The following is a 14,745-nucleotide window of genomic DNA, read 5'->3' as shown; positions in this document are numbered from 1 at the left end:
AATTGATCGATTAATTGTTGAATTGTTAAGTATAAGTAAGGTTTATTTATATAGCACCTTTCACAGATCACAAAACAGATAAAAAAAACTACCCCACTTTCATCCCGGATTTACTTGAAAATAGAATTTTGCGCAAAGTTTGGCCTACATCGTCTGATAGATGAGTTATTACACTAATTTTATGACCCAGAGTGGAATAAAATTCATTTTTCTTATCTGTACAGCTATAACTAAAATCCTGCGGTCACCTCTGGTCTTAAAGTGCGTGTGAGGACCAGGCGACCTCATAGTACAGGCAGGTACATGAAGTTTAATCAGGTCAGAGATGTAAGGGGGTGTTTGACCCCGTGTAGGGCTCTAAAAGTAAGGACCAGAATTTTAATATTGACTCTGGTAACCAATGCAGGGAAGCTAAAACAGAGGCGATGTGTGGCTTCTAGTGAGTGTGAGTTAAAAGCCGTGCAGCTGCGTTCTGTACAGTCTGATGACGGTCAAGCTCTTTCTTGTTTAGGCAGGTGAAAAGGCTATTACAGTAGTCTAGACGAGAAGAAATAAAAGCATGAATGACCAACTCAAGTTCAGCTTTTGACACCATATCACTTAATGTTAAAGGGATAGTTCAACATTTTGACAAATTGGCCCATTGCCATAATCCCTATAGTCATAGCAGTAGGTTCGTTACCTTTAACTGTCTGTGCAAGCTGTTTTTAGAACGGCGGAGCAGAGCCGTGAGCTGCTCAGAGCTACGCTACGGAGGCTCATGGGGTTTCTTGGTTTTCCCTCATCAAACTCATCAAATACACAATCCAACAACTCCAAAACGCTCTGGTGGACAAGTTGTGACCTGCACATTCACCACGCTATGAGATAATAACAGAACGTTACCAGACAGAGTTGTTTTAGAGGTAAATACAGAGACTGCTTGATGAAAGACTGTCCCTGAACGCAACACACATCAGCGGTTTTGCATGAATTTACCTCTAAAACAACTCTGTCTGGTAACGTTCTGTTATTATCTCATAGCGTGGTGAATGTGCAGGTCACAACTTGTCCACCAGAGCGTTGTGGAGTTGTTGGATTGTGTATTTGATGAGTTTGATGAGGGAAACCAAGAAATCCCATGAGCCTCCGTAGCGTAGCTCTGAGCAGCTCACGGCTCTGCTCCGCCGTTCTAAAAATAGCTTGCACCGACAATTAAAGGTAACGAACCTACTTCTAAAACTATAGGGATTATGGCAATGGGCCAATTTGCCAAAATGTTGAGCTATCCCTTTAAATAGCTCATAGGGATGAATCTGTAAGCTACATTAGATCCTGTTCCCCACATCTCTGGTCTGTCACTGCAGCCTGTTAACAGTATAAATCACCTTTATAAACTATATGAAGTAACAACCAGAATCTTTTTTCGATCATTATGGGGTTGAATCTCGTGTCTCAGTGAGTCATACTGTAGCTCAGACAGACATGGACTTTAAATTAGAGGCGAACTTTCAAATGACACTTAAATCAACTAGTAATCAGAAGAGCTTCTAAATAGCAGCAATCAGCCGCTAATTATTGTAATTGAACGCTGAAAAGAGGAATTACAGATTCTAATTATTCAGGTCACATGTAGCTACAGTACAGTCTCTGCAGGCGTCAATCCGTGTGTGTGTGTGTGTGTGTTTCTTTCTTAGCCTGACAAGCCAGAGTATATCACTAAAATGTCTAGTCTGGAAACGACCGGTAGACCTCGGCTCAATCCAGGGGGCGGGATGAAGGCTGTCTTTCAAACTGCCTCTGCACCAATAGGGTAGCGCTACGACCAATCAGAGCAAAGAGCAGGATGACGTTAGCCTGACAAGCCAATTAAAATCTATGTCGTCATCGCGATAAGCCGCCCAACGACTCTCTAAACAGATAGAGCACTGTGATTGGTGAACACAATCGGTGTTCGAGACTAAAAAAGTTCCTATGGCTCGTTTCTAGACCCACCTACGGGGCAAATATTAGGGCTGGGACAACATGCTTTTCTCCCGATTCGATTCTTCTACGATTTTTTGGATGGCGATTCGATTTAAATTGCGATTCTACGATATTGCCGATTCTCTCGATTTTTAGTCTTCATTTTTAACATTTATCTGCACACAAATACTGTAGGAGCCTATAAATTAACATACTCCATTATAAAGTGAACTTAAACCCTTTTCAAAGCCTGTACTCTCTGTATGTAAAAGAGGCTAACAAATACACATTGCACAATATTTAAAAAATGTCAAAAAAAAAAAAAAAAATCGATTTTTTAAAAAATAAATCGATTTAAAAATCGTCAAAAAAGATATCGCGATATCTATGTGAATCGATTTTTTCTCCCACCCCTAGCAAATATATTTGCTGCCGCTAGGGTGCAGCTAGATTTCTAGGCTATTTCTTTCTACCTGTGTGAACCAATCGCAGAGACGACCTCGCTGTCGCTCTGGCTGGCGAAGGTTTGGTCCAGCGACTGCAGCCGGGCTCTGAGGGAGCGAGGCGGACGCATGGGGGGCGAGGAGCAGCAGCCGGAGTTGCTCAGGCTGGAGCGTCTGTACGAGGGCGGCGCTGGCGACGGTGGCTGTCTGATGACGAACGACGTGGCGGCGTGGTGGTGGTTTCCGTTGGTGTCCAGCGTCACGCCCGGCTCGGTGTAGCTGCCCTCGCCGTTGTGGATCCCGTTGAAGTTAAAGTGCTGCTGATGCTGCTGGGGGGTCGGCGTCGGGAGGCGTAAAGGCTGAGGCTGCGTGGTCGTGGGAGGCAGCAGGAGAAGGTCGTTGCCACCGCCGCCGCCGCCCAGGAGCCGTGGCGAGGGTTGCTTGGGGCAGCCGTCGGGGTTGTAGAGCATGGGATAGCCTCGCCTGACCTCCACGTCCACGCTGTGACCCACGGGGACCGACTTGAGCATCTCTACCACCTCTTTGTGAGACACGCCCAGCACGCAGACGTCATTGATGTAGACGAGGAGGTCGGCTAACGAGTCATGAAGGAAACAAAAAATACAGGCAGATGAATTAATTAATAAAAACAGATTTATTCCAACACTTTGCATTTAAACTCAAAAGTTCAAACGTCTTTCTGGTTCCTTTAAACGGATAGTTCAACATTTTTGGCAAATTGGCCCATTGCCATAATCCCTATAGTCATAGCAGTAGGTTCGTTACCTTTAATCGTCGGTGCAAGCTGTTTTAGAACGGAGGAGCAGAGCCGTGAGCTGCTCAGAGCTACGCTACGGAGGCTCATGGGATTTGTAATGGTTTCTCTCGCAAAACTCATCAAATACACAATCCAACAACTCCACAACGCTCTGGTGGACAAGTTGTGACCTGCACATTCACCACGCTATGAGATAATAACAGAACGTTACCAGACAGAGTTGTTTTAGAGGGAAATTCATGCAAAACCGCTGATGTGCGTTGCTTTCAGGGGCAGTTTTTCATCAAGCAGTATCTGTATTTCCCTCTAAAATAACTCTGTCTGGTAACGTCGTGTTATTATCTCATAGCGTGGTGAATGTGCAGGTCACAACTTGTCCACCAGAGCGTTTTGGAGTTGTTGGATTGTGTATTTGATGAGTTTAATGAGGGAAAAAAAAAGACCTACAAGAACTCTTTTATCCCTACTGCAGTTATTTTAAACGAAAAGAAATAGGTACCTGTTTTTAGGGCAAGATTTATCTGCTGTTGCAGCTTTTATGTGAGCGCCACAGGAATTTTAGGATTTTTGTGGTTTTTATGTGAGATTTTTTAATGTGAGTTTTTATGTTGGTGTCTGTACTGTATGTTTATGTTTAACTGAGCCCAAACTGATGACAATTTTCTGTCCCTGTGACAGATAATAAAGTTTTTTGAATTGAATTGAAACCAAGAAATCCCATTAGCCTCTGTAACGTAGCTCTGAGCAGCTCGCGGCTCTGCTCCACCGTTCTAAAAATAGCTTGCACCGACAAATAAAGGTAACAAACCTACTACTAAAACTATAGGGATTATGGCAATGGGCCAATTTGCCAAAATGTTGAACTATCCCTTTAAAAGTCTCTTTATCTCCCTGTTTTAACTTCTTTTTTTTCTGTTTTTTAACCATTTTCATATGCTTGAGTGTGCAGATAAGTGTAGTTTGCAAATGCAGCACCGTCTGTGTGTTTAGTGTAGGCGTGGACTAATCCAACCAACTAATCCCTCTAAACCAGCCTATTAACATATATGAACTAGATCAGTCCCTGCAGAGACAGCCTGTGCTCTGGCTTCCTAGAGCGGTAATATCTGCCTGCATGAGCACTTATGTGTGTGTGTTTGTGCGTGCATGTGTTATGATAGCTAGATTATGTTGTGCTAGCCTTGAGGATTAAGGAGCGTTTGTGATATACACTTGCTGTGGGAGATCAGAAAACAGCAGAATAATCTCAAAGAGAGAAGCACAGGGACCTGCTGCTAAAAAAAAACACTTCTCATTAAACTGTTTTTATATTTTGTCAGATTTACAGTAATTACAGATCTCAGGCTGCAACTCATAACAAGTCTATTATCATCACTCATATCACGCTAGAAGTTTATGCCGCTTTGCTTTTGAGATGTTTCACAGGATTTATCTCGTGCATCTTTTTCATAGCAACACATTCCTGCTCATTTTAAGTAAGGCGACGTTCACACTGCAGTAAGTTGGTGACCTGAATCCGATTTTTTCGCTCAAATGTGACCCATATCCAATTTACTTGACAGTGTGAACAGAACAAGTTGCATTGACATTTCTGAATCAGAATTCATTTTTTCCAATGCGACCCCAGTGTGAACAGCTAAGGCGGATTAGATGGGACTTTTACTGTACGTCACTTTACAATGTTTACGGAGTAAACTTTACTCCAGGTTTTGTTTTAAGAGATGGCAGCAGGAACATAGACCTCCACAGGTCACACACAGAGCAATAAAAATAATATAATTTGACGTGTAGCGGCATGTGTTTACCGACAACAGAACAGCTGTAGTGAGAACGTGAGCGCCGAAGGAGAGGAGATTATAAATAAAAAACGACACGTGGTGTTACAGTTTGGGTTGTAACAACCTTGTTGACATTGTTTCTTAACCTTCCTCTTGTGTTCAGGTCACCAGTGACCCGTTTTCAGGTTTTAAATGCATAAAAGTACCACATAAATGTGTTTATTGCATCCAGGCTTTTTGACTTTGTCGGGAACCTCTATTATCATTAACATCATTAACATTATCATGGATAAGGAAGCCTAATGTAACCAAGAGAAAAACAAATTGAATGAAAAAAAAAAGTTTTTAGTGTATTTTACAGCTGTTAGAAAGCTAACACAAGACGAAGGTTAATAAACCGAACGCTGCCCAGCGCGTTAAGACATTTTAGGAGGTTTATTTCTATATAGGGTACAAACTAAAGTAATGGTAACTGAAACTAAAACACAGAGTTTGTCTCTTTTTCTTCACTCTTTTCCTCCTCAGCAGCTGCTCAGACATTTTCCATCTTCCATTTCACAGACATTTCAAAATAAAAGTGAAAATACTCATTCCCTCTACAGTATGTTTTCTGTACAGCGGCTGATAGGCCTGGTGTCGTTATTATTGTTTTTTTGCGCATGCGAGTCAGTTCACAACCGTTCACACTGGAATCTGATACAGGCCACATTTTAGATGGTGATGTGAACAACAGCCAAACAAAAAATAGGATCTGAGCAAAAAAATCCCACAGTATGAACGTAGCCTAATTGCTTCAGGTTCATTGTATTTTTTCTTACCTGTCTTTAGTGCTGAAGGTCCACTTGCAGTCACGCTGTAGACCTGCAGGAACTCCCTCGGCCTGCTGCCCCCAACGATGTTGAAGCCGAACCCTCTGGAGCCCTTGGTCAGGTGTGTGTGCACAGGGAAACCCCGTAGCTCCCCGGGATGGTCCGTGAACCCTGGTGGTCACCGAAATATCCCCCCCAAAAAAACAAACAGAGACAAGGAAGAGATAATGACGACGATGATGATGCTTTACAGTACAGTGTAGCTACTGCGTGTTCATACGACTTAATGGTTACAACCGATGGAAAAGAGAGAGAGAGAGAGACAGTCAGGACGCTGCAAACCAATCGGCAGATGGCTTTTAACAAAAAATACTAAATCGACACGCACACAAACCAAAGTATTTGTAGGGAAGATTGCATTAAAAGGCAGCGTCCATTACAGCCTAATCCATTACACTGACCCAACTCAGTGCTGTAATCTGTGTGTGTGTGTGTGTGTTCATTTACTCTTTTCCTGTCACTTTGCATCACCAAACGTGTGGAAAATGTCAAACATGACCACACACGATTTTTTTTTTTAACTTTTTAACTGTATTTACATTCATTTATCAGCCTGGTAATAGTATAAAAATGCAGGTTTGGGCTCCAGATGTAGCAGATGTGACTGTGACCCCTCCACATGCACTGCAAAAACTCAAATATCTTACCAAGAATATTTGTCTTATTTCTAGTCAAAATGTCATTTCTAGTCAAAACAAATCTCATTATTCTTAAAATAAGAAACATCACATTAAGAAGTAGCTTGTTTCTAGACTGTTTTTTTTTTTACTTCTTCAAGCATATTTTCACTTGAAATAAGTAGAAAAATCTGATAGTGGAGCAAGTTTTTCTTCCTTATTACAAGCACAAAAAAAACGTGCTTTCACTGGCAGATTTTTCTACTTATTTCAAGTGAATATTTGTTTGAAACAATTGAAAATTATCTAAAAACAAGTTCATTTTTAGGTGATGAGTCTTCTTTTAAGTGGAAAGAGATTAGTTTTGACTGGAAATGAGACATTTTGACAAGAAAAAGGACAAATATTCTTGGAAAGATTTTGAGTTTTTGCAGTGTGCCGGTATCTCTCTGACCATAAAGGCGATTATATCACCGTCTGCTGGCGAGAGGAGTGTACTGCACCTCTCGCTGGAATTACAGCATAATAATAATAACAACAGATGGGTTTCTTACACTTTGCAATCAGATATGTCAGACAGACATCAGAAAACTAGACGATGACCTTGTTCTTTTAAAAAAAAAAAAAAAAACGAGCATGAGTCATGTGGCCAAAATGATAAAATGAAGTTACCAGACAACAACATGCGACCCACCACGTGTGGACCCTGCCAAGCCCCCGGCAGAGAGTCTGGCTCTCTGCCAGCGGCTCCGAGCTTCAGGCCTTAATCACTTACACGTCTCTGTTCGGTTTAAAAAGCTCATTCCATCTCATTTGACTCGAACAAGCTGGCTGCGTCTGCTACTTCCTGTTCTTGACAAACACGTTTAGCTCCATTGAGGCTGTTCAGCAGTCAGATGTGTCACCGCCGGTGTTCAAATAATTACCTCCAAAGAGAGAGAGAGAGAGAGAAAGACAGGGAGAAACAAAGGAGCCTTACATTCATTTTTGTAGACCGTCTCCCTGCTTGAGGCTCGAGGACTCTGCCAGCTGGTCCTCTTTGAGTTGCGACTTGTGGGGAAAGAAAGGAAAAGAAAAGACACCCTCTTTAGAAACGTCAGAGTGTTGGATGTAAGATGACAGCATCAGAATGTATCACAGTCAACAACACAGATGATGCCGACATGCGGCTGATGGGCTCGACAACTTTACACAGCAGCAGCAGCAGCAGCAGCAGCTCTGACTGTATTATTATATTCGGCTCACGTTTAAACAAATAGTTTGACATTTTGGGTAACAGGCTTAATGGCTTGCTTTCCGAGAGTTAAACCAGAAGATCGATGCCGCTACTCCCGCTACCTGTCCATCAAACACGCAGCCGGTGCCAGGAGACGATTAGCTATGCTTAGCATAAAGACTGTGAACAGGGGGAAACAGACTCGGTGCAAAGACTGGAGGATGTAGGCTACACCTCTGGAGTTCAGGGACTAACATGGTCCACACCTTGTTTTTTAATCCATATAAAACCCTGAGTGTGAAAACAACAAAATGCAGCTCGCTTAGGGTTGTGTTTCTGTAATGAAACTAATTTCACCCTCAAGTGAAATTAGTTTTCCTACTGTTTAATACACAATCACTTCTGTAGGTTAGATTATGGTTACATAGCCTATTGTTCACTGATTGAGTTACGGTTAAAGCAGAAGTAAGTGATATATTTGTGTTAATATAAGTCTTAAATAGTTATATCTTCCGACAGCAATCACTTACATAGAGTGTTTGGACTGAATCACGGGTCTGTCAGTCACTCTGCTCTGCTCTGAGCCGAGGAGAAAACATTTATCGTATCCTACAGTTTTTATCCAATGAGGAGAGAGAACGGCATGCAGGGCTGTGTGTGCAGCCAAGGGACGCCGTGAATGTGGTGACGTAGGGACGAGGACTGTTATGGTGCGTTCAAGGAAACTCGTATTTTTCTGACCGTGAAGTCGTACCAGTTCAATCTGGTACGAGTTCACGGGTCAGAAGTTACGAGTGGCCGTTATAGTGACTTTCACCGGTAAAACAGGTCGGAAAAACACGAGTGGGTTGCCTGGAACGCTACAAAGTCGTAAGTTGTGACTTGAAGCTGTAATTTACGATTTCAAAAGCCTGCCTGGAACGCAGCATTAGCGAAAACGACCGGACCACTTACTTCTGCTTTAATTTAACATAGCAAAAAAGTTGGGCTTAACCTTAACTAAGTTGGGGGAACTCCAATTAGTGTGGAAACAAACACTGATTTAACAGAAGTCTTGGCTTGGAGCCGAAACCACTTCTGTCTTGTGAAATCAGTGACTTTTATGCTGGTGATAAGTTTTCACCTCCAGAAAGAGCCAGGCTAGCTGTTTCCCTCTGTTTCCAGTCTTTATGCTAAGCTATGCTGACTACCTACTGTACCTACTCATATTTAGTGTCAGACTTTAGAGGTGTTTTTCTTCTCCACCTCTGGAGTTCAGGGACTAACATGGTCCACACCTTGTTTTTAATCTAGGCCTATACAAAACCTGAGTGTAAAAACAACAAGATGGAGTTCACAGAGGATTGTGTTCCTGTAATGAAACTTAAGTCCTCTTTTTTCTTACTTTCAGATACTGTTTAATACCCAATCGCTTCTGTGGTTAGACTTAGAGTTTAAATTAGATTATAGTTATGTATTGTTCACTGATTGAGTTAGGTTTAATTAACTGATAGCAAAAAAAAGTTAGGGTTAACCTTAGCTAACACTAAAGTTGTGGGAAACTCTAATTAGTGTGGAAACAAACATTGACTTAACAAAAGTCAAAGCAGAAAGAAAAGCAGAAATCAGTGACTTTTATGCTGCTGATATGTTTTCACCTGCAGAAAGAGCCAGGCTAGCTGTTTCCCTCTGTTTCCAGTCTTCATGCTAAGCTATGCTAACTACCTACCTACTCATATTTAGTGTCAGACTTTAGAGGTGTTTTTCTTCTCCATAAAGTTGTGGAAACTCTAATTAGTGTGGAAACAAACATTGACTTAACAACAGTCTTGGCTTGGAGCCTGAAACAACTTCTGTCTTCTGCAGAAAATGTGAAATCAGTGACTTTTATTTATGCTGCTGATAAGTTTTCACCTGCAGAAAGAGCCAGGCTAGCTGTTTCCCTCTGTTTCCAGTCTTTATGCTAAGCTATGCTAACTACCTACCTACTCATATTTAGTGTCAAACTTTTAGAGGTGTTTTGTTTTCCTTCTCCATGGAAGTAAAATGAACAAGTTTCCTGAAATAGTCTTCGACCATGCATGTGGACACTCACTCCATGTAGTGCGACTCCCCCGGGTCACTGAAGGCCTGCTCCCAGTGGTCCGGCATCACGGCTCTCACCCTCCTGCTGCCGCCGATGATCCCGTTCTCTACAACACGGCCATCCCCTCCGCTGCTGCTGTACGCCCGGGGCCGACTGGGGGAGCGGTGGGAGTGGGCGTGGGCGTGGGCGTGGGGGGTGCTGCCGCTGACTCCCGCAGAGCCTCCTGTAAAAGACACAGAGACCAGATCAGATCAGAGGGCAGCGTTAAAGGAGAATTCCGGTCATTTTTGAGCCCTAAATCGTTTTCCTGATGGTCACCCAGTGTTGGTTGGAGCAAAAAAACGCGACTAAAATTGATGCAGGCAAACTGGAGTTACCATGGCTACCCGGCGCTAGGGATAGCCACAACGCTATATGGGGGCAATTCTTTCGATCACAACAAACACTCAAAAAACAATCAAATATCTATGGTACATGACTGGAATCCTTAGAGACACCACTGAACTCATATAGTGTACAGTATAAACAGTATAAACTTTGTGTTTTTGCATGTAGTCACTCACCTCAGATAGCCGAACTCTGAAACATCCTGGAAAGACATTACTATCCGATCGCAGAGCGCCTGCTCTCCCCGCCACAGAAACAAACACTTTTTCCTTGTGATGATTTCTTTACTAAAATGAACGGTGGAGCAGTGCAGTGGTAATGTCCAAAATATCTCTGACCGTTTATTTTTGTTAAGAAATCATCACAACAAGGAAAAAGTGTTTGTTTCTGTGGCGGGGAGAGCAGGCGCTCTGCGATCGGATAGTAATGTCTTTCCAGGATGTTTCATAGTTCGGCTATCTGAGGTACACTGCAAAAACTCAAAATCTTACCAAGAATATTTGTCTTATTTCTAGTCAAAACAAATACCATTCAACTTAAAATAAGACTCATCACATCAAAAGTAGCTTGTTTCTAGACACTTTTTACTTCTTTCAAGCAGATTTTCACTTGAAATAAGTAGAAAAATCTGATAGTGGAGCAAGTTTTTCTTTCTTATTACAAGCACAAAAAACTTGCTTTTACTGGCAGATTTTTCTATTATTTCAAGTGAAAATTTGTTTTAAACAAGTGAAAATTATCTAAAAAGTGATTAGTCTTATTTTAAGTGGAAAGATATTAGTTTTGACTAGAAATTAGACATTTTGACAAGAAATAAGACAAATATTCTTGGAAAGATTTTGAGTTTTTGCAGTGTACATGCAAAAACACAAAGTTTATACTGTATATACTGTAGCCTACACTATGAGTTCAGTGGTGTCTCGTAAGGATTTCAGTCATGTACCATAGATATTTGATTGTTTTTTGAGTGTTTGTTGTGGTTGAAAGAATTGCCCCCATAGTTTTGCGTTGTCGCTATCGCTAGCGCGGGGTAGCCATGGTGTAACAACGATTTAGGGGTCAAAAATGACCCGAATTCTCCTTTAAGACATCTCAATGAAACGGTGACATGTTACTGAAGGTGAAAAAGTTTCTCTCCTGCACTCCCTAATGACCTGATGCTGCTGGGATTTCCATTGGGAGCGAGGGAAGGAAGGAGGGAGAGGGAGAGGGAGGTGTGGAGATGTTGTCAAGGAAAAAGTCCTGAGGTCAGCATCTTAGCCCGCTTTGTCCTCCCTCTCTCTCTCTCTCTCTCTCTAAGGAGTAGCAGAGTGTGTGACCGTGCATGCATGCCATGCCGTGCTACCAGAGGAGGAGAAAACAAGCATATTTTCTGCTTGGCTTGTCCTTGTACTGTAGTTTGTCCTTCAGCCGTGAAGCCGGCAACGACGTCGGACATCACACGGGGCGTCCTGACTGACTGAGTCCTGCTGCAGCCATCCACCCACACACTTTTCACTTCACAAAATGACTCAGCAGCAGAGGTCAGGGTGTTGGATGGCTTTCTCCCACTCTATCCTGCTGCCTGCATCCTGTATTCACCCCTCATCCCTCTTCCTCCCCCTCCTCCTCCTCCTCTTCCCTCCCCATCCCTCCCTGCTGCCCTACCTGCCTGTTTGGAGCTCGTCCCTAACTATCTGGATCTCTGCCCGCCTGCCTTGCATTTCTCACCTCCCACTCTGCCTCTACCTCTACCTCTCTCTCTTATCTCGTGTACCAGTCTGGCTCCCTGCCTCTATACCTTTTTCCTAACGCACAGCCTCTACATCTACATCTACACACCACGCTGTGTCGCCGCCGCCTTGCTCTCTTACCTCGGTCATTTAATCTATCTCGCTCCCTCCGTCTGTTCAGCTCTTCTTGTGTTCTAGTTTCTCTCCATCTCGCTCGCCATCACTTCTCCAACACATAACATGAAGGAAACTTAAGATTTAATCAAACATTTTGAGATGGAGAGAGTTACATTCAAACTAAAGGAACCACCAGGCTGATGTTGTTGAAGGAACTGTAAGACCTGATTTTGTATAAATAGCAGTAGTATAAGGTCAAACCCTCCGATTGAAAATGGTCTTTGTTCTTTCCAACAGCAGAATCTTTATGTTTTTTGTGAAGTATGTTGTATAAGAGTATAGGATGCATAAACACAAATACGAATACTGTATGCTTGTATGTACTGTATGCTGTATACTGTCTATACTGTAGTACACTGGAAAAAGACAGGATGTGTATGTATAAAAGGTATGTATAATGTACATGTTATATCATGTTATGTTATGTTCTGTTATGATACATTATGTAATGTTATGTTATGTCAAATTACATTAGGATACATTATGTTATGTTATGTTATGTTATGTTATGTTATGTTATGTTATGTTATGTTATGTTATGTTATGTTATGTTATGTTATGATACACTACGTTATGTTATGTTATGATACATTATGTTATGTTACGTCAAATTACATTAGGATACGTTACGTTACGTTACGTTACGTCAAATTACATTAGGATACGTTATGTTATGTGTCTTGTGCCCAGTTGGCACATGTGTATTGTTTTGCAAACTGAAAGGAAAAACAAGTAAACTTTAATTGTGAGATGAGATATGTTATGTTATGTTATGATACATTATATTATGTCATATTACATTAGTATACATTATGATATGTTCCGTTCCGTTCCATTCCGTTATGTTATGTCTCTTGTGCCCACATATTGGCACATGTGTATTGTTTTGCATACTAAAAGAAAATGAATAAAAAGTAAATTAAAAAAAACAACATTTTGAGATACTTGCACATTTTATATTCAGAAAATATTATACCTTTTTTTTCTCTACTGCATATATTTGTTATTTTGCATGTGAAAGATTTATATGAAACAACAGATCATCACATGATAAAATATGGTGCACTAATGTCTGAGTCAGTGAGTTTTAGCGGGACCATTAGCATCAGCTGTAAAATACCGCTCACACATCGATCAATATTAACAACCCCATAATATAATATCTATTAATATATCAGTCACAGGGGACGTTTCTCTGCACTTTCACGTTGATGGTTAAAATCCATTTTGCAGGTACTGTAGCACTTCTGTTCTTTTACTACAGTCAGATTTTGAGTGAAGGGCTTTAATTACTTTTAATGGGAAGTTTTTTTTTCTTGAATAAAGTAAATGAACAGTTCTTCCATCACTGGTGGTGAATAATAATCCTTTAAAGACGTCTATTTAACGTAATAAACCATATCTGCTGCAGTGAGTCATCCATCACATCTAAAATTAAAAAGGTTTCTTTATTATAGAGGAAAGATATCTGTGGTAAAAGGGATAGTTCAACATTTTGGCAAATTGGCCCATTGCCATAATCTCTATAGTCATAGCAGTAGGTTCGTTACCTTTAATTGTCGGTGCAAGCGATTTTTAGAACAGCGGAGCAGAGCCACGAGCTGCTAAGAGCTACGCTACAGAGGCTAATGGGATTTCTTGGTTTCCCTCATCAAACTCATCAAATACACAATCCAACAACTCCAAAACACTCTGGTGGACAAGTTGTGACCTGCACATTCACCACGCTATGACGTTTTCGAGGTAAATACAGAGACTGCTTTGCCAAAAAACTGTCCCTGACAGGAACGTGCATCAGCGGTTTTGCATGAATTTACCTCCAAAACAACTCTGTCTGGTAACGTTCTGTTATTATCTCATAGCGTGGTGAATGTGCAGGTCACAACTTGTCCACCAGAGCGTTTTGGAGTTGTTCGATTGTGTATTTGATGAGTTTGATTAGGGAAACCAAGAAATCCCATGAGTCTAGCGTACTGTAGCTCTTGGCCATTCTAAAAATAGCTTGCACCGACAATTAAAGGTAACAAACCTACTGCTATGACTATAGGGATTATGGCAATAGGCCAATTTGCCAAAATGTTGAACTATCCCTTTAAGTTTCATGACATAGTTCAAACAATTAAATTTTTATCACATGATTTAAACCTGTCCCCTCCCTGTGTGCATGTTTGCCTCTCTGCTCGGTGCTTACCTCCTCGCCTGCTCGACCTCAGGCAGGCCGACCTTCCTTTGGAGGTGATCCAGCGATCGATGGGGCCACAGCCCCTCTGAGAGTTTAGAGGCATACTAATCGTGCTAATGATTGATTAATTTGTGTATCAGAGACTGGAGCTATAGATAGGGGGGACAATGCAGCATTTAGCTGCTGGCTACAGTGCAGGGCTTAACAGAAACATCTCCTTGTGTCAATACGGCGTTCAATCTTTTGCCTCTTAAAAAGGAAAGCGACAACCTCTTGGTTTTTGTCTTCAGATTTACATCCGTGACTCATGGAGACACTTGCCTGAGAGGCCGGAGTCGTCCTCGCTGTTCTCGCCGTCCTCTGCAGCCTTCTCCAGGTTGCTGAGCGATTTGCTGCGTGTGCGGAAGTTTCTGAGCAGGTTGCGGTGTTCCTGGTAGGTGATGGGGGGGCTCTCGGGGCTGATGTGAACAGGCCGAGGTGTGCCGTAATAATTCCCTGAGACAGAGAAGGGCAAGGGGAAAGACGACGATGTGACTTGAGAAATGTGGAGAAATGGAAACCCGGCGCACATGTCAAA

The 14,745-nt window shown here is 41.9% G+C and overlaps 1 protein-coding gene across 1 annotated transcript in view; it reads right to left on the bottom strand.

Annotated features, from left to right (window-relative positions):
• Window positions 1-14,745, bottom strand: part of magixb (MAGI family member, X-linked b) — a gene marked incomplete at both ends in the record, with an annotated part of 69,282 nt that overhangs the window by 27,394 nt on the left and 27,143 nt on the right. The window contains 5 exons of the mRNA XM_083974671.1: window positions 2,418-2,982; window positions 5,762-5,923; window positions 7,409-7,479; window positions 9,720-9,933; window positions 14,490-14,663. Coding sequence (XP_083830797.1) covers window positions 2,418-2,982; window positions 5,762-5,923; window positions 7,409-7,479; window positions 9,720-9,933; window positions 14,490-14,663 — 1,186 coding nt within the window. The remainder of the gene's footprint in view (window positions 1-2,417; window positions 2,983-5,761; window positions 5,924-7,408; window positions 7,480-9,719; window positions 9,934-14,489; window positions 14,664-14,745) is intronic.

Source organism: Trachurus trachurus (assembly GCF_905171665.1).
Source record: "Trachurus trachurus genome assembly, chromosome: 7".
In the NCBI taxonomy this organism is placed as follows: domain Eukaryota; kingdom Metazoa; phylum Chordata; class Actinopteri; order Carangiformes; family Carangidae; genus Trachurus; species Trachurus trachurus.
The sequence above is the reverse complement of the archived record's forward strand: the minus strand, read 5'-3'. Positions and strand labels throughout refer to the sequence as shown.